Source organism: Camelina sativa, chromosome 20 (assembly GCF_030686135.1).
Source record: "Camelina sativa cultivar CO46 ecotype springtype chromosome 20, ASM3068613v1".
Taxonomy (NCBI): domain Eukaryota; kingdom Viridiplantae; phylum Streptophyta; class Magnoliopsida; order Brassicales; family Brassicaceae; genus Camelina; species Camelina sativa.
Genome location: NC_141899.1, coordinates 7,772,607 through 7,797,074, shown reverse-complemented (window position 1 = coordinate 7,797,074; position 24,468 = coordinate 7,772,607). Strand labels below are relative to the sequence as shown.

The following is a 24,468-nucleotide window of genomic DNA, read 5'->3' as shown; positions in this document are numbered from 1 at the left end:
AATTAACAATCAAAATACAATTATACAATGGGAAAAATGCCATAAAAATCCCCAAGTTTTAAAAATGGGAAAAAATAATCCCTAACTTTTGAGATGTCATTTTAATCCCCAACTTTGGGTTGACTTAACCAAAAAATAGCAAACTTTCTTTGACCTTTCCGTTTTAGGCACAGGGTTAAGTCTCCGTCAGAAGCTAATAGACGGGGTTAACAAACCGTTAACGGCTTCCATTTAGCCAAAACGTCGACGTCTTATTAACGAGTGAACAACGAAGGAAATAAGAATCCCCAAATCGATTTCTAGATTTTAGTTTTCAAATCCCCAATTCGATTTCTCAACCTCTCTCTTTTCCGATGAGTTCAAGTTCTATCACATCCGGTGGCGTAGGTGAACGTGGTGTGCCGTCGAAGTGTGTGTGTGGCTTAGATGTCAAGATATTTACCTCTAAAACTCAAGAGAACCCGGGACGACCATTCTTTCGTTGTGTAAGCAAACGAGATGTCAATACGTGGACAAGCAAAAGGGATGTAAGTAATAGTCAATTTGTGCAGTTCAAATTCGGTTTCATAATCATGGTAAGCTAACTATATTTCATTTAATTGTACATTAGAATCATTTGTTCAAGTAGGTGGAGGATGCCGTGTTTGAAGAAGTAGAAGATTCCTTGCCAAGACTATCCATCATTGCAAACGAGATTAGCAAAATCAAAGCAGAGGTCAATGAGATAGATGCTATGGTGAAAGAATTGAAGGAAGAAGACATGGCCAATAAAAAAGAATTACGCAAGTTTATGCTATGCTTCAAAGTCGGTTTTGTTTGGCTTTGTGTTATGACCACTTTGTGTAGTTTTGTATTGTTTAGGCAAGGAAATCAGAAGACTTTTAAGTTAGGTTATTAAAAAGAGCTTAATGTAAACTCTTTGTGAGCTTAGTGTAAACTCTTTGTGATATTTCTTGTTGGATGATTTCTTTGATCTCAAAAGTAATGGAAAATGGAAATCTCTTGTTTGAATTGTGTCTCAATCATGATAGAACATGTTTTGATACAAACAAAAGGCCAAAAAGAAATCCAAACAAACAAAAAAAATAGAGTACACAAACGAAACCCGACTTTGAAGTTTAGCGTGAACATTCAAACCATGGTGCCTAACCTCCTCGCTGTGAACTTCCCTGTGATCCGCCCAGATGATTTCTTGATCTGACTGAGGTCGTTGGATGAGATCTTCCTCTGACTGAGGTTGTTGGATGAGATATCCCTTGTGATGGTTGAGATGGATGAGATCTCCCTTGTGATGGTTGAGATAGTTGAGATGGTTGAGATGGTTGAGCTGGTTGAGTTGGTGCTCCTTGTGATGGCTGAGTTGGTGGTCCTTGAGATGGTTGAGAAGCTGGTCCTTGAGATGGTTGAGAAGGATCTCCTTGCAATGGTTGACCTTGTCCAAACAGTATAACCCTCGGCTCCTGATTTCAATCAAAAATGTTACAATCAATGTTCAAAATAAATTCTAATGTCCAATGTTCAAAATAAAAAATCTTACTTGTCCTTTTCGTGGTCGAGCCCTTCTTCGTTTTGGTGGTGTTGCAACTCTCGCATTCTTACATCCTTGTTGGTTGTGTCCTTCTTGTTTGCAATTTGAGCAGGTCATGACTCGATTGCCTCTTAGCTGGGTTTTGTTGGAGCTAGAGGCAGTTTCAAACAATGATTTCCTTCTAGCATGATTATTTGGCCTCCCTGGATTACCTCTTCTCCATGGAGGTGGCAACACTCCTATCCTGTTCACTATTGGCCACAGCAGCTTGCCTTGAACAGGCCCAATACCATCAATGTAAGTTAACTGCCACATTCTAGCCACATAATCTTCCACCTTCTCCTTCCTTCCTATGATGACGGATGCAGCATGAATAGATGGTATACCAGTCATCTGCCATTTCTTGCAACCACAAGTGTTGTCATTCATATCAACACATACCTTGACATCACCAACCTTTATCTCATGCTTATTGTGCCTTGCCATCCATCTTTCACAAAACATTGACCCAACAATCATCTTCTCTATCTCTGCGTGAGCTCTTTTTGTGAATCTAGTCTTCAACCGACAGGCAATCACATACCTCTTTTCGTTATGCACCATACACTGTCTCCTTATGTCTTCCAGCATATCTAGTAAAGGTTTCCTCCTGGCTCCTCGGATGGTTTTATTGAATGACTCACTTAGGTTGTTTAAGTTGTCATTGCAGCAACTCCCAGTCCTGAAAAACGCCCTAGACCATGTCCTTGGTTGGGTCTTCAGGAGCGAATCATAGGCACTAGGATTGTAACTCTGCAAAGCTCGCATATGAGCTTCAAATTCTCCTTCTGTGTAGCTCCTCGCAATTTTCCAAAAGAGTCTTTGTAGCTCCATATCATGACTACTTCTCTTCCAATTATCCATAATGTGCCTAGCACATTGCCTATGCTCAGCTGCTGGAATAACAGTGTGAATTGCTTTAACTAAGCCCTGAAAATATGAACGAAATTACATTAGCACACTTATTTACAAAGCTCGAACTGTAAATAAATGTTATACCACTAACCGATTGTTTGTCTGATATGATTGCGACGTTTTTTCCATCTTGAAGATTGAAACAACCCTTCCCGTTTTTTTTTTTTTTTAATACCTTAATTTACTAGTGGTCCCATATCCACTAACATCTTAACATCAATCAATAACAGCGGATAACCAAATAAAATAATTCCAATAATATCCAACATAATAATCCAATAACATCATAATCCAAACAAAGAAATAACCAAAAGCTAACATCCTACAATGTTCCTTTGACTTAATCTAGCAACCTAACAACAGCTAGACCACAATCAATCAAGTCTCTAGAACATCCTCCTCCTCATAGCCCTTGATTCCACGATCACACTTTTCCTTTACCTGCACACCACAAACAACAATTGAGATGCGTAAGTATTATCATAAATACTTAGTGAGGCCATCCTCCCATCTACTGGGTTATACACACAAGAAGATGAGACCCTCAAGTTCAAGCAAAACAAACAACACACAACAATACATCAAACCAGAAAAACAAGTCTCGGATAAGACTAGTGTCGACCGATGCCAAACGGTGTCGATCGATGCTACAACAAGGTGTCGACCGATGCCAAACAGTGTCGACCGATGCCCAACAAATTGGTGTCGACCGATGCTCCTGAGTGTCGATCGATGCCTCCTCTGCAGACACGATCTGCGCGAATCCCAGCGACGAACTCCGACTCCAATCAACCCAAAATCGACTCCAATCAAGTCTATCCATCTCGGAAATCACTAGAAATCACACAAACAACGAACCCAAGCACAAAACAACACAAAACAACAAGGAAAACACTCAAACAAGAGAGATCTCATGCTTAGATCAACCATGGTCAAGCACTCACCTCAAGAACAAGAAGTTTGGATTGAGAAACGTGGAAAACAACACCTCCAGAAGCTTCCCCTTCGATTCCAGCAACAGCTAACACTCCTACAGCCTCAGATCTCTCCAAAATCACCAAGAACAAGCCCAGAAATCCCAGAAAAAGTTTTTCTCTCTTTTCTCTCTTTCTTTTCACTCAACGGCGACAAATGAAACTTTCTGAAACCCTTCTTTCGTCCCCAGACACTTAACACACGATTAGGGTTTTAAATCAAACCAAACCGAACCAATTCGGCAATTAAATCAAACCCAACCAAACCGGAAAACATGGTGTCGATCGATGCCACCAAGGGTGTCGATCGACACCCACACCAAAAATACACAAATTGGTTCGCGGGCGTTACAATTCTCCCCCACCAATATGGATTCGTCCCCGAATCCCGTAATACCGTCCATCTGCCAAGGACCTCCGTGCCACCGTCTGCACGGCCCGCACGTCCCCAGACCGGACTAAACACCATCAGCCAAGGTTTCCCGTGCCACTGTCGCAACAGCCCGCACACCTCCGACTGACCCTCGAGGTCTCCCTCTAGCCAATATACTCGCATCATAAACACTATTTGCTCACAACTCAGTGCTTCCCCCGTCCGTGGTCGCAACCATCGAATCATGCCGGCTCGCTATCAGGCCAACCGCCTTAAGCTACGGCATCCAGGAAGTCACTCACACACACACACACACACTCCCCCCGCTCTCAGGTCGCAACCTTCGAGTCATACCGGCTCACTGCCAGGCCACAGCCTGCAGCTACGGTATCCAGGGAGTCTCACACACCCACTCCCCCCGCTCTCAGGTCGCAACCCTCGAGACATACCGGCTCACTGCCGAGCCGCGGCTCACAGCTACGGTATCCAGGGAGCCTCACATATCCCGCTCTTGGGTCGTCACCCTCAAGCGCGCTCTCGGATCGTCATCCGGAGCAACATACCACTCCCACTCTCTGGCCACAAAGTCCATCGAGCTATCGGTATCACGTGAGTTGGGCCCGCACGGCCTTGAGCAAAAACAAACACTGATGCCAACGAGTATCTCCCGGCTAGATCTACCTCAACATTTCCACAAAACTTTTCCCTTTTTAGAAACTTTCTATTTATGGAAACCTTCCTTTTGTGAAACTTTTCTATTTATGGAAACTTTCCAAGAATAGAAACCCGAGCTATTTCTCTTTTCCCATGACAACAACAGTCAAACATAAAGAAAAATACTCATCTTATTAATCTCAAAAATGTCATAATCGTTACAATCTCAACGAAATTACATCAGAAAAACCAAAAATACAACAACCGGAGCCAACAACCCGCATCCCGAGCACCACCTCATCTTGATACTTAGTCGCACAACCAACCACCCCTAAGCGACCAAATATCAAGAGAGATGGGCTGGAATACTCCGTACCCGCTCCAGCCACGGACTACAACTCGGACCCGGCTAGACAAGCTCAAGCGGTCTGCTTCTCAAACCACTTCTTAAACCTTGCCTTCATCCTCGCCTCGGGCTCCCAAGTCTGCTCCTCTACTCCGTCACAGTCCCACAGGACTCTCATCAAAGGAATCTTCTTCTTCCGAAGTTCCTTGACTCTCCTCTCGAGCACCCTCACTGGTCTCGCCTCCAAAGTCATGTTAGGCTGAAGATCCTCAGGAATCTTAGCCAACAACTGATCACCCTCGTGAAGACACTTCCTCAGCATCGACACATGAAATACCTTGTGGAACGCACGCATAACCTCAGGCAACTCCAGCCTATATGCCACTGGTCCCACCCGCTCAACCACTCTGAACGGACCCATGTACCTCGGACTCAACTTAGTCTCTGTCAAAGACCTGTTCGGACCCCGCAACATGGCCATCTTGAGGTACACTCTATCACCAACCTGAAACTCAAGATCCTTTCTCCTCTTATCAGCATAGCTCTTCTGCCGATCCTGAGCCTCCTTCATGTTCAGCCTCAAAACCCGAATCTTCTCCGAGGTCTCCTGAACAAAATCTGCACCAAATATGCTCCTCTCCCCCACCTGAGTCCAACATAAAGGTGTACGACACGGCCTCCCATACAGGGCCTCATAAGGAGCCATCCCAATACTAGCCTGGTAGCTGTTGTTATAAGCAAACTCCACCAAACTCAAGTGATCTGCCCAATGACCACCCCAATCCAGCACACACATCCTCAATAAATCCTCCAAAATCTGGATCGTCCTCTCTGACTGACCGTCCGTCTGAGGATGGTAGGATGTACTCATATGCACTTTCGTGCCCATCTCTGCCTGAAACGCCCTCCAGAACACCGAAGTGAACTTGGAATCTCTATCAGACACAATACTAGCAGGCACACCATGCAATCTGACTATCTCCCTCACATACTTCTTGGCCAAAACCGCTGCTCCATCAGTTTTCTTGATGGCCAGAAAATGTGCAGACTTAGTCAAACGGTCCACAACGACCCAAATAGCATCAAACGTCCTCGACACAGGTAAACCTACCACGAAGTCCATCGTGATCAAATCCCACTTCCACTCTGGAATGGGTAAACTCTGTAACAAACCACCAGGAACCTGATGCTCCGCCTTCACCAGCTGGCAAGTATCACACTTCGCCACCCAGTCAGCTACGTCCTTCTTCATCCCGACCCAGTGATAATACCGCTTGAGATCACGGTACATCTTGGTCGCCCCTGGATGAATAGAGAACTTGCTCGAATGAGCCTCTCTCAGTATCTCCTGCCTCAAATCCTCACCCTTGGGCACACAGATCCGACCATGCACAAGGATAGTACCATTAGCAGAAACCTGATACTCTGCACCCGCAGCCTTAGAGGCATTCACCAGCCCCTCATCACTCTCCTGAGCTAACCTCACTCTGCTCAACAAATCTGCTCTATCAACTGCCTCCAAACCCAAAGGTTCTTGTGAGATAGCACACAAACTCAATGCACTGATCTCACCTACCAACACCTCCATATCCTGCTCCTGAGCCGAAGCCACCCGCTTCCGACTCAAGGCATCTGCAACCAGATTGGCTTTACCAGGATGGTAAGCTATGTCCAAATCATAATCTGCTACTAACTCCATCCAACGCCTCTGCCTCAAATTCAGCTCAGGCTGAGTAAAAATATACTTCAGACTCTTGTGATCTGTAAATACCTGTACCTTCCCACCATACAGATAGGATCTCCAAATCTTAAGAGCAAAGATCACTGCTGCCATCTCCAAATCATGAGTAGGGTAATTAGCTTCATGCTTCCGCAACTGCCGCGAAGCATAAGCTATAACCTTCCCCTGCTGCATAAGTGCACAACCCAACCCCACTCTAGAAGCATCTGTATACACAACATAAGGCTCGTCCTGCTCAGGCAATGCTAACACCGGCGTGGTAGTCAACATCTGCTTGAGACTTGCAAAACTTGCCTCACACTCTGGTGACCACACAAACGGGACATCCTTCCCTGTAAGCTTAGTCATCGGCTGAGCCATACTCGCAAAACCCCGAACAAACCTCCTGTAGTAACCTGCTAACCCCAGGAAACTCCGAATCTCAGTGGCACTCTGCGGCCTCGGCCACTCCCTGATGGACTGAATCTTCTCTGGATCCACTGAAACTCCCTCAGCTGAAACAATATGACCCAAGAACCCCATCTCACGCTGCCAGAAACTGCACTTACTCAGCTTAGCAAACAACTTCTGCTCCCGCAGCTTCTCCAACACTGCTCTCAGATGTACTGCATGCTCCTCAGGACTCTTAGAATATACCAGGATGTCGTCGATGAAAATGATGACTGACACGTCTAGAAACTCCTGGAACACGCTGTTCATCAATCTCATAAACGCAGCTGGCGCGTTTGTCAACCCAAACGGCATCACCACAAACTCATAGTGCCCATATCTCGTCCTGAAGGCTGTCTTCCTCACATCTGCCTCATGAATAGGGATCTGATGATAACCTGAAGCCAAGTCGATCTTGGAGAACCAAGTAGCACCCCTCTGCACTCTCCGTGCTGTCACCGACCTCCACCACACACGTGCATCTCCTGACAAGTAAAACACTGCCAGATCCACCCTGTATCGGTCGGGACACCTAAGCGAAAGGAAAATATCCTCCATCCGCTCTCTCCACTCATCCGCTACACTCGGATCGGTACTTCCTAAGAAATACCCTGCTCCCACATGCCGCAGCTGCTCCATCATCCGAACATACTGAGCATCCACTACCTCGGCCCCCGGCTGCACACCTGCCTGCAAACCCGCTGCAGGCTGCACCACTGGAACCTGTCCACCACCCACTGGCGGCACTACTGGATCCTGCCCACCAACCACTGGCGGCACTACTGGATCCTGCCCACCAACCACTGGCGGCACAACTGCTGGAAGTCGCTGCAGAACCTGAGCTAGCAAGTCCATCAAGACATCCTCCCTGCCTGGAGCACCTCCCGCTGCAACCCCCACACCCGGGGCAACACCGTGACCGACACCGGGCCCATCCGCCCTGCCGTCACCCAAACCAGCCTGGTCTCCAGACACACTAGGATGAACCTGTGACTCCGCCACCTCCTCACTGGCCATGCTCTGGGTCACACTCACACTGGCCTCAGGAACCTGACCTCGTTCCCGACCCCGACCACGACCACGCCCACGACCACGACCGCGACCAACAGCATCCTCACCCCTAACCATCTGTATCATCCAAGAACAGAAGGCTAAGCAAACAATAATTCTATTACACAAGAAACACAACTTACCGTGGAATCACAACACAGGCTCGAAGAGGATGTTCTAGGACTTCATGCCACACACAATTGACCAACCACACAATCAATCATAGCATGGAATCCTAAACATCAACAGCAAAAGCACAATGAACCCTAGTCCTAGAACCGTAAGGGCTCTGATACCAAATTGAAACAACCCTTCCCGTTTTTTTTTTTTTTAATACCTTAATTTACTAGTGGTCCCATACCCACTAACATCCTAACATCAATCAATAACAGCGGATAACCAAATAAAATAATTCCAATAATATCCAACATAATAATCCAATAACATCATAATCCAAACAAAGAAATAACCAAAAGCTAACATCCTACAATGTTCCTTTGACTTAATCTAGCAACCTAACAACAGCTAGACCACAATCAATCAAGTCTCTAGAACATCCTCCTCCTCATAGCCCTTGATTCCACGATCACACTTTTCCTTTACCTGCACACCACAAACAACAATTGAGATGCGTAAGTATTATCATAAATACTTAGTGAGGCCATCCTCCCATCTACTGGGTTATACACACAAGCAGATGAGACCCTCAAGTTCAAGCAAAACAAACAACACACAACAATACATCAAACCAGAAAAACAAGTCTCGGATAAGACTAGTGTCGACCGATGCCAAACGGTGTCGATCGATGCTACAACAAGGTGTCGACCGATGCCAAACAGTGTCGACCGATGCCCAACAAATTGGTGTCGACCGATGCTCCTGAGTGTCGATCGATGCCTCCTCTGCAGACACGATCTGCGCGAATCCCAGCGACGAACTCCGACTCCAATCAACCCAAAATCGACTCCAATCAAGTCTATCCATCTCGGAAATCACTAGAAATCACACAAACAACGAACCCAAGCACAAAACAACACAAAACAACAAGGAAAACACTCAAACAAGAGAGATCTCATGCTTAGATCAACCATGGTCAAGCACTCACCTCAAGAACAAGAAGTTTGGATTGAGAAACGTGGAAAACAACACCTCCAGAAGCTTCCCCTTCGATTCCAGCAACAGCTAACACTCCTACAGCCTCAGATCTCCCCAAAATCACCAAGAACAAGCCCAGAAATCCCAGAAAAAGTTTTTCTCTCTTTTCTCTCTTTCTTTTCACTCAACGGCGACAAATGAAACTTTCTGAAACCCTTCTTTCGTCCCCAGACACTTAACACACGATTAGGGTTTTAAATCAAACCAAACCGAACCAATTCGGCAATTAAATCAAACCCGACCAAACCGGAAAACATGGTGTCGATCGATGCCACCAAGGGTGTCGATCGACACCCACACCAAAAATACACAAATTGGTTCGCGGGAGTTACAAAGATCCAATGTGGCAGATAACTTTCTGACAAACCAGTCCCAATTATCATCATTCTCAATCTCGACTACAGCCCATGCAATAGGAACAATCCTATTGTCACCATCTCTCCCATCAGCTGCTAAAGTATGACCCTTAACATCCCATTTGAGAAAGGCACCATCTATACCTATTATAGGCCTACATGTATTCTTCCAAGAGTCTCGCTGTGACTTAAAGCATATGAAAAGACGGTAAAACCTTGGTAAACTGCCAATAGATGTACCAGGTGTAGTCTCAATCTCAAATGTCGTGTCCGGATTAGATCGAAAGATCTCAGCTTGATAATCCCATATTCGAGCAAAGTGTTCTTCATGAGTCACTTTTTTTTCCTTCATAACTATTGTCTTGGCCTTCGAACATTGGTCTTCTGTGACTTCAAAGTTGTACTCTCTCTTTATCTCTCCAACCATCTGTTGCTTGGTAATTTTCATTTCCTTTCTCAACCTATCTCTAAACAACCAAGCAATAGTCCCTCGCTTCAACATCTTTGAGAATCCGGACCTCACACATGCATGCTCACCATCGCAGATCTTCACTTGCATTTTATGTTTCTTCTTCGAATAAGAACAATAGCATCTCCATGTACACTTTACATCAGTGGCAGAGCACTTAGCACCGACCTTCAAACTATGTGAACTATACACCTTAATATCGTATCTACTCTTCAGAGAATACTTTAGCACAGCTATCTTGAACTCATCTGGACCATTGAAAGTTTTACCCAAACTCAGAATCTCTTCCGGATCTTCAGTTTGTTGAGCAGCACCTTCGTCGACGAAATCTTCATCATCGTCACTGTATGAAAGAGGATCTGGAATCCTCTCTTCATCCCATATATCATCTCCACTATCGGCATCACTCTCCTCTCCATCGTCCTCTCTCGCATCCGGTCCAAACTCGGCTTCAAAATCATCACAATTTTCTTCATCTACACCAACATTACCTTCGTCTCTTTCTTCTACACCATCATCTATGAGCTGCTTCACGGTTACCTTCGTCTGCATACCTAACCTCATCACAGTCGTCATCACCAACTACCTCACAATCATCTCCACTAACAGCCTCTCTGTCATCTTTAATATCTTCAGCAATCTTCTTCCTTTTACGTTTGCGTTTGGGTTTGGATTGAGGAACCACCTTTGCCACTGGCTCACTGTTTGGTTCAGGAATCATCGCCACATCCTCAGTCTCCAATGGGTTTCGATTCGTCTCAGTATCAGAAGGAATTTGATCCTTACCAGTCTCCTCTTCGATTCGATCAGCCTCAGGACCAGTCTCCTCTTCGATTCGATCAGCCTCAGGACCAGTCTCCTCTTCGATTCGATCCGCCTCAGGTCCATCCTTCTCAGTCTCCTCTTCGATTTGATCCTTACCAGTCTATGTTCGATCCGCATCAGTATCAGATTGAATCTCAACCGTCTCGACTTCAGATCTTGTTTGAGTGGAGTCTTTCTCTGGAGTATTCATCAATCGCAATGACTGCCGAGGCGGAACTTGCATTAGACCACCACGGGTCCGCGCCGTGAAGACAATTCGCGAACACTTAGAGAGAATTTGGGGATTTTTTTTAAAGGGTTTTCGATTTGTAATCGATTTGGGAATTGTTTTAGTTGTAAACGATGTTGTTCTCTCATTAATAAGACGTCGACGTTTTGGCTAAATGGAAATCGTTAACGGTTTGTTAACCCCGTCTATTAGCTTCTGACGGAGACTTAACCCCGTGCCTAAAACGGCAAGGTCAAAGAAAGTTTGCTATTTTTTTGTTAAGTCAACCCAAAGTTGGGGATTAAAATAACATCTCAAAAGTTAGGGATTATTTTGTCCCATTTTTGAAACTTGGGGATTTTTATGGCATTTTTCCCATTATACAATTCTCTAACATTAAATCAGGTAACAACTTGTTAATACACAAATGCAACCTCTTCTTCAATCAAGTGATCCGGCTTCTTCAATCAAGTCACAATTTGTCATGATCAGAAGCCTTGCAAGAATCCAACTCACACCTTCTATATCCAATGAGGAAGAAGAAGAGAAATATAACATAAGTATTCAATTTTATATGTTACTTACTATTTTTTAAAATATAGTGGTATGTAAATGTAAATATTGATAAAACTGAGGGAAAATGAAGAAATAGTATCTCTAGCTCTCTGAAGACAAATTTTAGGTGTTATTTAGTATTTTGAAAAATACAATGGTATATACAGTAAAACCTCTATAAATTAATAATCTTTAAATTAATATCGGTATAAATTAACAAAATTTTCCGGTTCCAAGTTGGAGCGGTGTAAAAAATAACACAATTCGATAAAATAATAAGATAATAATTGTAACGTCCCGACTGCCACCTCTTAGTGGATCCCATGTCCAATCCCAGTCTATGGGTCTTTTTTGATAGGCCTCACGTCTTCTCACTAGGCCTGTGAGTCCATCCATATCCAACGGTCGGTTTGCTACGCCTGTGTGGCTTTAAAGACTTCTTTACTCACCACATGATATTTTCCTGTGTTTTTTCCTCACTCTCACAGTTCCGACAATCACTTTCTGGAAGTTCACCCATCCTGAGACTACTTCAGCTCAAGCACGCTTAATTCTGAAGTTCTCCCAAGATCCTTGACCGAAAAGAGAAGTGCACTTTGGTGACATAGGTGGTCAAATAAATTCTTTTAAACCTCTTCGTATGTCCTTGAAATCGGAGTGTCACAATAATGTTTTTGGAAATCCTATGTAAAAATATTGTCCCATCAATATCATAAATTAATAATGATATAAACTATATATATATATATATATATCTAAGAAAATTTAGTGAAATATGACCCTATTGTTGTTTGTCTATTCGTGAATTTTCATTCTAGTTGGAGCTCATCTCTAAACTTTTACATTGCATCAAAAACTTTTAATATTGTATTCTCAAATCGCATCCAAAACTTATGGAGAGTTCTAGATGCAGTAATTGTTTTTTTTTTGTTTTACATGTAACTGGTTAGAAAGGCACCACAATATCTTCTTTGACTTCGTGATTACCATGAAAGATAGTTAATTCAATTTCTTCTAAATTCTAAACTTTTAACATTTATCATTTTTACCTGAATAATTTAGTAAACTATTAGCATCAATTCTATTACGATAGCCAAGATTATAAACTAGATTTTTTATATAAAAATGTGAATGATATAACAAAAGTATCTTATTTTGTAATAGAAAATTTTCAAAATTATGAAAATCAATTTTTTTTTAATATAATTTATACTATTTTATTAATTTATTGATAATAACTAATCTATAAATTAAAATATCTATAATTAATAAAATTTTAGAGAAAAAAAAATTGTTGGATGCATTTGTTTGTAAAATTAAAAATTTTATGTGACTCTTTTAATTTCATATTTTTGGGTTGAAATATTTGTTTTTTCTTTAATTATACTGGTTTAAGGCTAATTAAGGCATCGCTTTTATTTTTAGTTAGGGTGTGGCACTAATTGGACCAAACATAAAATGTATAAAGAAAAAAAAAAACAGTGTGGGGCATGTGCCCCACCCTCTCTTGTCTTGCATCCACCCCTGTATATATCCATACGTTTCCAAAACGTTTACATTTTCTAATTTTAGAAAAAATCATTTCCTGTTTCCAAAACGTTTCGCTTCTGTGTATACGTTTTCGTTTCAATGCAACTTAGCTTTATACTACAGTTTGTTTTTTTACAAAACTAAAATATTTTGATGACTATAATACATGTTTATAATCAGTATTTGCCCACAAAAGAGTGTGGATAACTCTCCTAATAATTTAGTATTTTATTAATTTATTAATAAAAGTTAATCTATAAATTAAAATCTTTATAATTAATATAATTTTATGGTCTGAAACTTATTAATTTATAGAAATTCTATTGTAAATGTTTCTATGTTAATAATATATTAGATTATGACCCACGGTACACTGCGGGGGAGGGGAAGTTTTTTTTTTGGTTAATGCACTATTTTAATATTAATTTTGCTAATATACTCTTTTGTTAATTTTAATGATTTATTATATAATTTGTGGCATACCGCACAATAATTTTTGTTTAATACAATCTTAATTAAATAGTTTGATTCGAGATATTTTATATTGGTGTTGTTAAAATAGTAAAATAAAGATTTAACCCGTATTGAAGTATCTAATTAATAATATATTATTTTTTAATATTATCAATTCAATCATGTAATGTCATATAACCCGTCATGTAATATAATATGTTATTGGGGCATTCTCAAAAATGCCCCTTTTTCCATATCTCTTTTTAAAAATACCCCTTCATGTTGACCATTTTTAAAACTACCCATCTTTATATACAAAATGACCAAATTACCCTTTTTGAGTGACAGCAAGAATGTACAGTTATCAAAATCAAAAATATTTTCCCGCCAAAAAAATTTCCCGCCAAAATTTTTTTTCCCGCCAAAATCGAAAATTTTTCCCGAAAAAATTATTTTTTCCCGCCAAAAAAAAAATTTTCCCGCCAAAATCGAAAAATTTTCCCGCCAAAAATATTGAAATTTATACCTTTTAAAAATCTTGTAAATGCTTTTAAAAAATTTTCCCGCCAAAAAAAATTTACAAGGTTTTTAAAAGGTTTTATAAGGTTTCTACCTTATAAAAGCCTTATAAACACCTTGTAAAGGCTTTTACAAGATTTTTTAAAGAGTTTTAAAAGGTTTTTTAAACAACTTGTAAACGCTTTTACAAGATTTTTAAAAGGTTTTTAAAAGGTTTTTTGGCGGGAAAAATTTTGGCGGGAAAATTTTTTTTTTCGAAATTTTTTATCAAAAGTTTTTTGACAAAAAAATTTTTGGCGGGAAATTTTTTTTGAAAATTTTTTGGCGGGAAAATATGTCGGAAAGTTTTTGGCGGGAAAATTTTGTTTTTCTTTTTATTGAATAAAATAATTTTCATCTAAGGGTAAAATGGTCATTAAAAATTAAAAGAGGGCATAAATAAAAATGGCCAGAAAAGAGGGTATTTTTGAAAAGGGGTATATCAAAAGGGGCATTTTTAACAAATTCTCTATGTTATTTTGAAAATTCAATATGTTTAAATATTCATAATTTTAAACTTTTTATTAAATTTAGATATATCAGTTATAAATTATAAACTTCTTAAAATTCTATAATTTACTATATATATGTATGTTGAACACATACTTTTTATATTAATTGAGTAAATATATGTTCGTTTAAAAAAATTCAAATCACAATATATGTAGGAAAATACACATTTTTATTAATTTTATGTATTATATGATGATTCACTACATTTAAAAATTTAAAATAAAAAAGATGATAGGAGAATAATATTTTTAATATGGAATAAATCTTTTAAATATCCTATATTAATTATAAAATACTATATATGAATATTTAAAATATTTTAATTCTGTTTGGTTATAAGGAATAAGGATAGTAGAAAGAATTAACTAAACTTGTTTGGATATGAATATAGCATTAAAAGACATTAAATGCGAAAACTTTTCAAAAAAATATTTTTGAGTGCTGCAAAAATATTAGTTTAGATAGGAGATACACCTAATAGAACAATACTTGGGTTCACCGTTAGGAGTGAACTTCTCCACTCACTCCTTTATAAAATAAGGAAATAAAATTTGTATACATTATTATAAAATTTAAACCGCTCTTTAATAAACCCAAACCGACATATATAAAATCTAAACCCTAACCATCTCATTTGTGAACCTAAACCAACATATATTTTCGTTCTAATTGTGAAATCTAATTTCGATGGGAACTCCGGAATTTCCAGATCTGGGGAAACACTGCGCCGTCAATGTTTGCAAGCAGCTCGATTTCTTGCCGTTGACATGCGATCGCTGCCTCCAGGTCTCTTTCATATGTTTTCTTCGCTTTTGATTCTTAGATCTCGCTAGTTTCTACGATCTACAGTGTTGCATGATTTTTTCTAAATAGAGAGGAACAATGTGATTTTCTTAATCTGTGGTGAATTTTATGATTTAGAACAGGAAAATTATGAATCTCCTTTTGTTCAATTTCAGTTGCTGATTGATATATTTCTGTTCTTAAATATGTTAACAATATGAGTGAACATATTCATTTGCTTCTAATCAATCGGAATAAATTATCTAACTTTTGACACTCGTTTTTTTTTGTAGGTGCTTTGTCTGGATCATCGTAGCTATATGAAACACGATTGTCCAAAAGGAAACAGAGGAGATGTCACAGTGGTTATTTGTCCGTTTTGTGCGACAGGAGTTCGGTTAAACCCCGACGAAGTTCCAAACATAGCTTGGGAGGAACATCTTAATTCAGTTTGTGATGATCCCTCAAATGTTAAGAAGAAGAAGAAGAAGAAGACGAAATGTCCTGTTCCAAAGTGTGGAGCAGTCTTGACATTCTCTTGTACCATAAAATGTCGGGACTGCAGCATAGATCATTGCTTGAAACATCGGTTTGGACCTGATCATTTTTGTCCTGGACCGAAGAAGCCTGATTCGTTTTCGACGAGTGAAAGCACAAAAGTAGCTACAAGTGCTCCTGCATCATCATCATCGTCATCTTCAAGATCGTCTAGTCTTTTGGCTTCAGCGGAAGCACTTATTAGAAAGAAAAGATGGAATCCGACCAGGGTACGTAGAGATTCTAGATTGAGTCGGACCAGGGTAGGTAGAGATTCTGGATTGGTACGCGTCCCTTGGATGATCAGGGAAGGATTGGTTCTGACCAGGGAAGAAAGAGGAGAGATTAGTCACGAAGAAGCAGCAGCAAAATTTAAGGATTTAGAGGCATGCCATTCTCTCTGTTTATTTAGATTCCCATAGTAACATTTTGTGTCTTGTGTTTCCGTAATCTTAAATACATTTTTTATTTCGGTTTTGCCTCAGGATGCGTATCTCAAAGCTTACCACAACGCTCTACTGAAGCAGAAAGGAACGCTCAATCAACCTGAATCCTCTGGTGTCAATCACTCGGCTACTACATCCTCGGATCTTCAGGTTGGTATGAAGTCGAAACTTGAAGTGGAAAATGAAGCAGATGATAATGTTGACTCAGAAGAATAAGCTCCTGTTTCAGGTCATTTTGAGTTAACTATTACTTCATTTCCAATTAACCTTACTAGATCTAGATGATTATATGAAAACTACACATTTGTTTGTTAGTTGAAATAGACCTTTTTTAGGTTTTTAAATTATAAAACCGAAATAGAGCGTTTGCATTTCTTCCAAATACAGAAAAAGGACAAATCTCTTTGAATGTATTAATATTACAGAGCTTAATGAAGAAAGGATCTTGTATTTTATCTCCCCTTCTCCCCCAAAAAAAAAAAAAGAAAACAAAACAAAACAAAATGGAAGGAAAAGAAGAACATGCTTATAGTTTAACTATACTAGTGAGTAGTAAATGCTCCATAGAGCTTAGGTCTCATTCATCATATGTTTATGTTGTACATGTTACAAAATGTTATATACTTAACTTGGTTACTTTTCCGGTAACTTAATTTGCAGCCAAAGGAAACAACAAGGTGGACAGGAATGTGCAACCATAAGAAGAACAAGACCTATCAATAAATCTTATTTTATTCTATTTTGTGAAGATTTAAATTTTTATTTAAAAGCTAATTATGAATTTATTAAATCTTGGGTGTTTAGAGTAAACCGTAACACAGCTCAATTACTATCTTGTTTGGTATTGTAATTGCGGGTTGGTATTAAAACCCAAGTGTACATATTTACTAATCTTATCGTTGTTGTTTATTTTGTTCGACTTGGGTGTCCATATAATATATGCATAATCTTTATATTCGTTATTTAGGTTCGATCCTAATAATATAGAGATTAAAGATGTACAATTAGAAAACAAAATGTTATTTTCTGAATATAGTTATATAATGTAAATTTACGAATTAGATAGATGATTTTTAAAGTGATGTGTAAACACTGTTTTACTTTATAATTGTTCAAATTATTATATAACATAAAATGTAGAAAGCATAACAAATTATCAAAACTATTACAAATAACATAAAATATTATCTTTTCATAAAAAAAAGGAAAAGGCTAAAACCTTATAGAATTATACATTGAGAACTGAAATCAAACTAAATTACTTTAAAGTTAACTGAAGTTACATTATTTTAAAAATAAAATAAACAAGAGTTTATTAGAAAATAATTAAGAAATCTATATAATAATAATAATCTGAATAAATGTGTATGTCAACCCCTTGGAATCATAATCCATAATAAAACCCTTCTTTCACTTTCTCAAGTTTTACATTTATATCTTTTACACATCAATACACAACGTTAAAATACCACCACTCACCAAACGTCTAAATTTAAAACTTTAACATGCATTTTCGGACAAATTTCGAAGGATTTCTAGTTCTAAATTAATCAATTTAAAAATAAAATATTAGTGGTGCACTTCGATTCATCGTATAAAATTATAAATGATTCAATTAATCAAAGGTATCTTCTTGGGTGAATTTGCTCACTGACCAAACCAATAAAACCATAGAAGAAAATAACCATATATTTGAAAAAATTAGGAAAATAGGATTAGGGGTAGGGAAAATTACCAATTTAGTGTTGATAGGTGGTGGTTGATGGTGGTGATGGTGGCCGGCGGAGGTGGCCGGCGGAGATGGCCGGCAGAGGTGGCCGGAGTAGGTGGCCGGCGGAGGGGGTCGCCGGAGGTGGCCGGAGTAGGTGACCGGCGGATGTGGCCGGCGGAGTTGTCCGCCGGAGAAGATCGCCGAAGTTGGCTGTCGGAGTTGGTCGCCGGAAAAAATCGCCGGAGGAGGTCGCCGGAGATGTCGCCGGAGATGTCGCCGGAGATGTCGCCGGAGATGGTGGCCGGAGGTGGTGATTGTGGTGGTAGGGGATGGTGGTTGTGATGGTAGGGGGTGGTGGTGGTTGAAGTGGTAAGGGTAAAATATGTAATTAATATAGAAAATATAGAGTATATAATGTTCATATGGTTAGTATGGTTAGTGGGTTAATTATAATTTTTTTTTGAGTTATACAGTGCAATTCCTCTACTTTTTACTTTGCCGACTGAAAAAGTGAGTCCGGTGTTTAATGGGTTTGTCACCAACTTTTCGTTTTCTTACAAACGAAGACGAAACCCCCAAAACAAAAAGGAGAAACAGTAAAATTGGAACTTGGAAGGATCGAGAATAATTAAAAAAAAAAGGAAGCATCTTTGGAGTTGTTGGGAGTGAGAGAGATATGGAGAGGAGAAAGGTTGTGATGTGTTGCGTCTTAGCTCTACTTGGTTTATTATCAGCTGTTACTGCCTTCGCCGCTGAAGCTACTCGAATCAAGGTTTCTTTCTTCTTCCCTTTTGTTTTCCTTTGTTCTGTTTTTCTAGTGATTTGTCTCATGATTTTGAGTGGTTAATTTCAATCTCTATATGGTGGCTGATATAGATAAGAACTCTCTAAAGAAGTTGTATTTATTGTGGGTTTTGTCTTCTTTTCTTTTTATTGAAATTCGTTTTTGCCTGAAATGCGTTTGAGATGAAAGCTTCAATCTTTGAGATATGAGTTGAATAATAATTGGTGGGGAACTCGTTGGTTTTGGGAATTTTTACCTGTCAAAGAAACAGCAATGGCTCCCCCTCATTGAACTTGTTGGCTAGTTCAATAGTTTTTGACTTTTTGTAAAGACTCTGTGGTAGAGAGTTGTTTTTTTTGGTGTCATGTTGGTATAATTTGGTAATTGCATATGTATTCATATGTTGTCACATTCCACTTAAACCAAGTCTTTATTCATAAGTATTTCTCACAGTTCATTTATGGGTTTTGGAATAACACCATGTTACATTCAGTTTATGGAACAAAGTTATAATCTTTCTTAATTGAGTTTTATATATTGGTCGATTGAGTTGAAAGATCTATGGTAGAATCAGTTAGTCATAAGGATTCTGCAGGGTATGTATGATCAATTACTCAAACTTAATCATATTCTCTTGAACTAAGTTGTTTGTTAGTAAGTTCTTGAAACTTTTTTTCTTCTTGTTGTGTACAATCACTTTTTCCCAAGCCAATGGTTGTCTCTGATTTGTTTTGTGCAACGTTTCGAACATTGTCTGAAGGTTTGTTTCTTCTCATTTTTCTCTTGAAACGACACAGAGATCTCAAGTCAAGGTTACCACCGAAACAAATTCAATAAAAAAATGCAGTTATCCAAGAAGTCCAGCTCACGATCTCGGCTTCACTTCAGCTCTCTTTCTGGTGATGGCTCAGATAATAGTCAGTGTCTCGAGCAGTTGTTTCTGTTGTAGAAAAGGTCCTTCTCCTTCGAGGTGTAAGTGGATTATCTCCTTAATCTGCTTTGTTGTTTCCTGGTAATTCTCTCATCATTTCTTGTTCTTTTGTTTGCTCTAAGTTTCCTACTTGTAATATGCTTACAACTAATGATTTCATCGCATTGCTTTAGGTTCACTTTCGTAATAGCTTTCCTTGTTCTGCTTACTGGAGCTGCACTCAACGGTGAACACATCGATGAATCAACAGATATTGTTAGCCCCTACTTTTGCTACATTGTGAAACCGGGCGTTTTCTCTACCGGTGCTGTGCTTTCGCTTGTTACTATTGCCCTCGGGATTGTCTACTATTTATGTTTGAGCTCAAGTAAGCAAAATGTTGCTGCCACAGTGACCCCGGCGAACCAAGGAGCAGGTATAGCAATGGGCCAGGCTCAGATTCCAGAGAGAGTAGAAGATCCTGTCTTTGTTCATGAGGATACTTACATGAGGAGACAGTTCACTTAAAACAGACAAGGCGTTGCTTGTGAAGCACCTTTAGGTTTAGGAGGGCATATAGATAAAAAGTGATTGTGTTTGTGATTCTTGTATGTGAGAAGATTAAAGACTATGAAACTTTGTAATGATTGCTAATGTTGTTGGAAGTAGAAAACCTTTGGACCCTAAAAACGTCACTTATTATGCATTGTGTACTTTTTTTTCTTCTTCTTTGTTTCTTTCTTATTTCTGTGAGTCAACAAACCTCAATAATGGTTATGGAGAAGTGTTCGTCTGAAACAATCTTGACCATAAACAAAAGATTGTATGGTAAGGTGACATTTTGTCATATTTTGGAAACCATATTTCTTGTAATATCTACCACCGGTCCGACCAAAGCGGTTTGGCACGTGTTATTGAATAAAAAGATTTATGCTTGTTTAGAAAATAAATTCTATCCAAATGAACCGCAAAAATGAAAAATCGTGAAGTAATATTTTACACTAGGAGCACGAATCAACATTTTTCTAAAAATTTATAATATAATAATAAAAATTATTGTTTTATTTTTTTAAAGTTATTTTGTTTGAGATAATATTTATTTTTAATTGTTATGTAAATCTATTAGTCTATTGAATACTAATTATTTTAGAATATTATAGTATTTTACTTTTAACATATTATTACAGTTTTATATTGTTTATTTGTTATATTTGCATCATATTTTGTGAAATATAAAATAGTAATTTTAATATTATAATTGTGAGTAAATAAAAATTATTAATTTATCATCTATATAAATTTAGTTTTACCAACCCGCCAATGTGGAAATTAAAACACACATTTTCATACATTGAGTAATATATCTTCGTTTTAAAAAATTCAAATCACAACATATGTAGAAAAGAATATGCATTTTATTAATCATAAGTATTATATGAAAGTTCTAAACAATTTGTAAATAAAATAAAATAAAGATGGTAGGAGAATCATAATTTGAAATCTTAACAAAATCTTTGAATTTAGTTATTAAAACTAAGTGTATTGTATACTTGGATATAAAATCTTAGTTTTTAAAATTCTGATTGGTTTATATATTTTTTTTAAAAAATAATTAGTAATTTCGTCCATAATTTATTAGAGAGAGAAAATATTTTTTAAAGATTTTTTTAGATTTTTTTAATATTTGATATGTGAGTGTTATTTATTTTTAATTTAATTATATTTATTTAAATTAGTTAATTAAGCTTAATTAATTTGTTTTAATGACAATTGAATGTAATTTTTTACACATTTTAAGGTTAGTTTCATATTTGTACTTCTCAATTAATATAGTAGGATATATGCTTGATTGTTTCAGTTTTTGATATAAATATTAACTACAATGCTTAATTTTTTTGAATGAATGAATTATTGCTTATCTAGAAATAGATTCATCATATATAACTCATAAAGAAGATAGAGGAATTGCACTGTGTAACTCAAAAAAAAATTATAATTAACCCACTAACCATACTAACCATATAAATATTATATACTCTATATTTTCTATATTAATTACATATTTTACCCTTACCACTAAAAAATACTCTCTTCCTTGTTTTTACTCTCTTTAGATCCACGCGTGTTGTTTCCTTTCAATACTACACTTTCTTTGTCTTATTTTAAAACTAAACTACTTCGGTTTGGTTTCTGAATTGACTAGTTCACTTAAGATCGGACCGGATCGGTTTTCCACTAATTGTGAGGTACGCAAATTAATTAAATTGTTAAAATATTGCTCCATTTAAGTTTTTATAATTTATATAAGAAGTTTTTCATTTACTCTGCTAAAAACCTAAAAAATCAAAGGACCACATTTCTTTTTTCGCAATATTACAAAAATGAATAAAATGGCAAATATTATTCTATCATTCGTATTTTATCCATCCATGACATATATTTCATCTTTATTCATTTCATATTTATTTATCTAACTAAAGAAACAAAAATTAGATGAACGAATGTTTGATAATTTTTTTGGTGTTTAGTCATTTTCATTTTGGTTTTATTCATCCATGACTTGTTCATTTATTATTAAACCAATAATAATAAATGATTTTTTTTGGTAATTATAATCAATACATTAAAAGTTTTTGGTTTCTCTTGAGAGCTTGACACATCAGCATTGAGAACAATTCTGGAGGTGACACAACAATTAAAACATGTAACCAATTAAATTAAGACAATTAATACAGCTCAGCCCAGTTTTTTCTTACATAGCAACATTCTGAAATATTCACTATTTCAAATTAAAAAAAAAAAACTTTGTCGAGCTTTTCTTCTGCATTGGTTTGGACGAGCGAACCGCTCGCGGAGAACAACAGCAAGCTCGATCTGATTTCCCTCATCCACCGGGATGATTAGTTTCCAGAACTGGATTTTGTTCAATTTTAGGCCTTTTATCTTTGTTTCGTTTTTAATCTTTCTAGGGTTTAGTCTTTGTTTTTATTTCCCTTTTTAAAGGGGTCTTCGTTTTATTGAATCAATTGTGTTTTCGATTCGTATTAATATTAGTTTTTTCCAGATTTTTGTTTGAGCTATGGATGATGAGATTGCAAAGTTCATTAAAAGAGTGAATCCACCAAGGTAAATTAACTTTGTTTTGTTCTTCTTCCATAAGTTATGATCTATCTTTTCGATTTTAGGCTGAGTTTTTCATTTGATTTTCATTTTAGGGTTCTGATCGATAACGAGGTATGCAAGTATGTCACTGTCATTAAGGTAATCAAAATTTTTACCGGGTTAGGTTTGGTTTGGGTAGAATAGAAGAAATGAGTATAAACATTTTGTGTTTTTTTATAGGTGGATAGTGCGAATAAATATTGAATATTTCTGGAGGTTGTTCAAGTTCTAACTGAGCTTAATCTCACCATTAAGAAAGCTTATATCTCATTTGATGGTGGCTGGTTCATGGATGTTTCCAATGTTACTGATCATGAAGGGAACAAAGTCACCGATGATATCGTTCTTGATTATATTTGTACATTAAGTAATAGCGATCATTTTCTTAGTTTATATTCAGTTTTGGTTAGTTTTGATAATATGGTTATCAACTTTTTTTTGGTGTGTGATTGTTGCAGTCTCTTTGTCCTGATGAGTCTTCTTGCTTCAGTCCATCAATGAGACCATCTATTGGTGTCAAACAATACGTTGACTTCTCTGTGATTGAGCTTACAAAAACTGACAGACCTGGTTTGTTGTCTAAGCTTTCGCTGTTCTTATGGATCTGCAATGCAATGTAGTAAATGTTGAAATATGGACGCATAAAGCAAAAGCAGCATCGGTTTTGCAAGTAACAGAAGAAGAAACCTGCTCTGCAATCACTGGTCCAGATAGGTTATCCAAAATCAGGAAACTTCTTCGTTATGTGCTTATAAGTTGACGCAGTGGCAGAAGATAATGTGAACCGGAAACCATGGTGTGTTCTGCTCTCAATGAAACTCACACAGACCTTTGCTTATAGAGATTATGATGAATGGGATAATAATGTTGATGATGAGGATAAATGTACGTGGGAGAGTAATTCCAGATGTGGATGTCTCCAATTTGCATGATTTAGATTACTCAATTGTGATGATCAAATATAAAGACATATCAAAGCTTCTTTTCGATACCGTCTTTTCTTTGACGGAAATGAAATATGTAGTACCATGTAAGAAGTACTATATCTTAATATCTTTGTTACTATTAAAGTAAGTAAAAAGTTCAATGTATTTATCAACTACCTAATTATTTATCCCCTTTTAATAAAAAGGAAGTACACAACTTAAGTTTTGTAGACTTTATAAAAAATATAAATGGTTACAAATGCATACTAATAGGTTATATATAAGATATACATTAATCATATACTCTTCATAAGATAACTCTTTATATATAGATTAGATTTGTACCCGTGCTAGAGCACGGATTGAAATTTCTTTTGTCTGTATTATAATTTCTAGGATAATTTAGTGTTGTAAACTGAGAAACGATTGTTATTATTATTATTATTATTATTATGTATGAATATGAAAGATGTATTTTGGTGAATAGAGATCTGAATGATTTATATCAATGATTTTTAACCATAACCGGACCATCCG

The 24,468-nt window shown here is 37.6% G+C and overlaps 3 protein-coding genes and 2 pseudogenes across 3 annotated transcripts; 4 read left to right on the top strand and 1 right to left on the bottom strand.

Moving 5' to 3' along the window:
* The first annotated feature begins 353 nt into the window (after window positions 1–353).
* Window positions 354–898, top strand: LOC147918580 (uncharacterized protein At1g43920, Chloroplastic pseudogene; annotated as a pseudogene).
* A 247-nt stretch (window positions 899–1,145) lies between these two features.
* On the bottom strand, window positions 1,146–10,751 carry LOC147918579 (uncharacterized). Its single transcript, XM_087503594.1, has 5 exons — window positions 10,571–10,751; window positions 9,554–10,527; window positions 2,574–2,630; window positions 1,538–2,497; window positions 1,146–1,460 (listed from the first exon to the last, which is right to left on the bottom strand). The coding sequence occupies exons 1-5, from the start codon at window positions 10,749–10,751 to the stop codon at window positions 1,146–1,148; spliced, it is 2,487 nt and encodes an 828-aa protein (XP_087359720.1).
* A 4,557-nt stretch (window positions 10,752–15,308) lies between these two features.
* On the top strand, window positions 15,309–17,347 carry LOC104770012 (zinc finger AN1 and C2H2 domain-containing stress-associated protein 13). Its single transcript, XM_010494359.3, has 4 exons — window positions 15,309–15,458; window positions 15,749–16,378; window positions 16,478–16,667; window positions 17,099–17,347. Exons 1-3 carry the CDS (start codon window positions 15,360–15,362, stop codon window positions 16,652–16,654), a joined length of 906 nt encoding a protein of 301 aa, XP_010492661.1. The 5' UTR covers window positions 15,309–15,359; the 3' UTR covers window positions 16,655–16,667; window positions 17,099–17,347.
* A 1,145-nt stretch (window positions 17,348–18,492) lies between these two features.
* On the top strand, window positions 18,493–20,533 carry LOC104770011 (protein MODIFYING WALL LIGNIN-2-like). The gene is made up of 3 exons (XM_010494358.3): window positions 18,493–18,921; window positions 19,731–19,945; window positions 20,038–20,533. Exons 1-3 carry the CDS (start codon window positions 18,826–18,828, stop codon window positions 20,369–20,371), a joined length of 645 nt encoding a protein of 214 aa, XP_010492660.1. The 5' UTR covers window positions 18,493–18,825; the 3' UTR covers window positions 20,372–20,533.
* A 2,389-nt stretch (window positions 20,534–22,922) lies between these two features.
* LOC104772315 (ACT domain-containing protein ACR5-like) lies at window positions 22,923–24,079 on the top strand (annotated as a pseudogene).
* The last annotated feature ends 389 nt before the right edge of the window (window positions 24,080–24,468 follow it).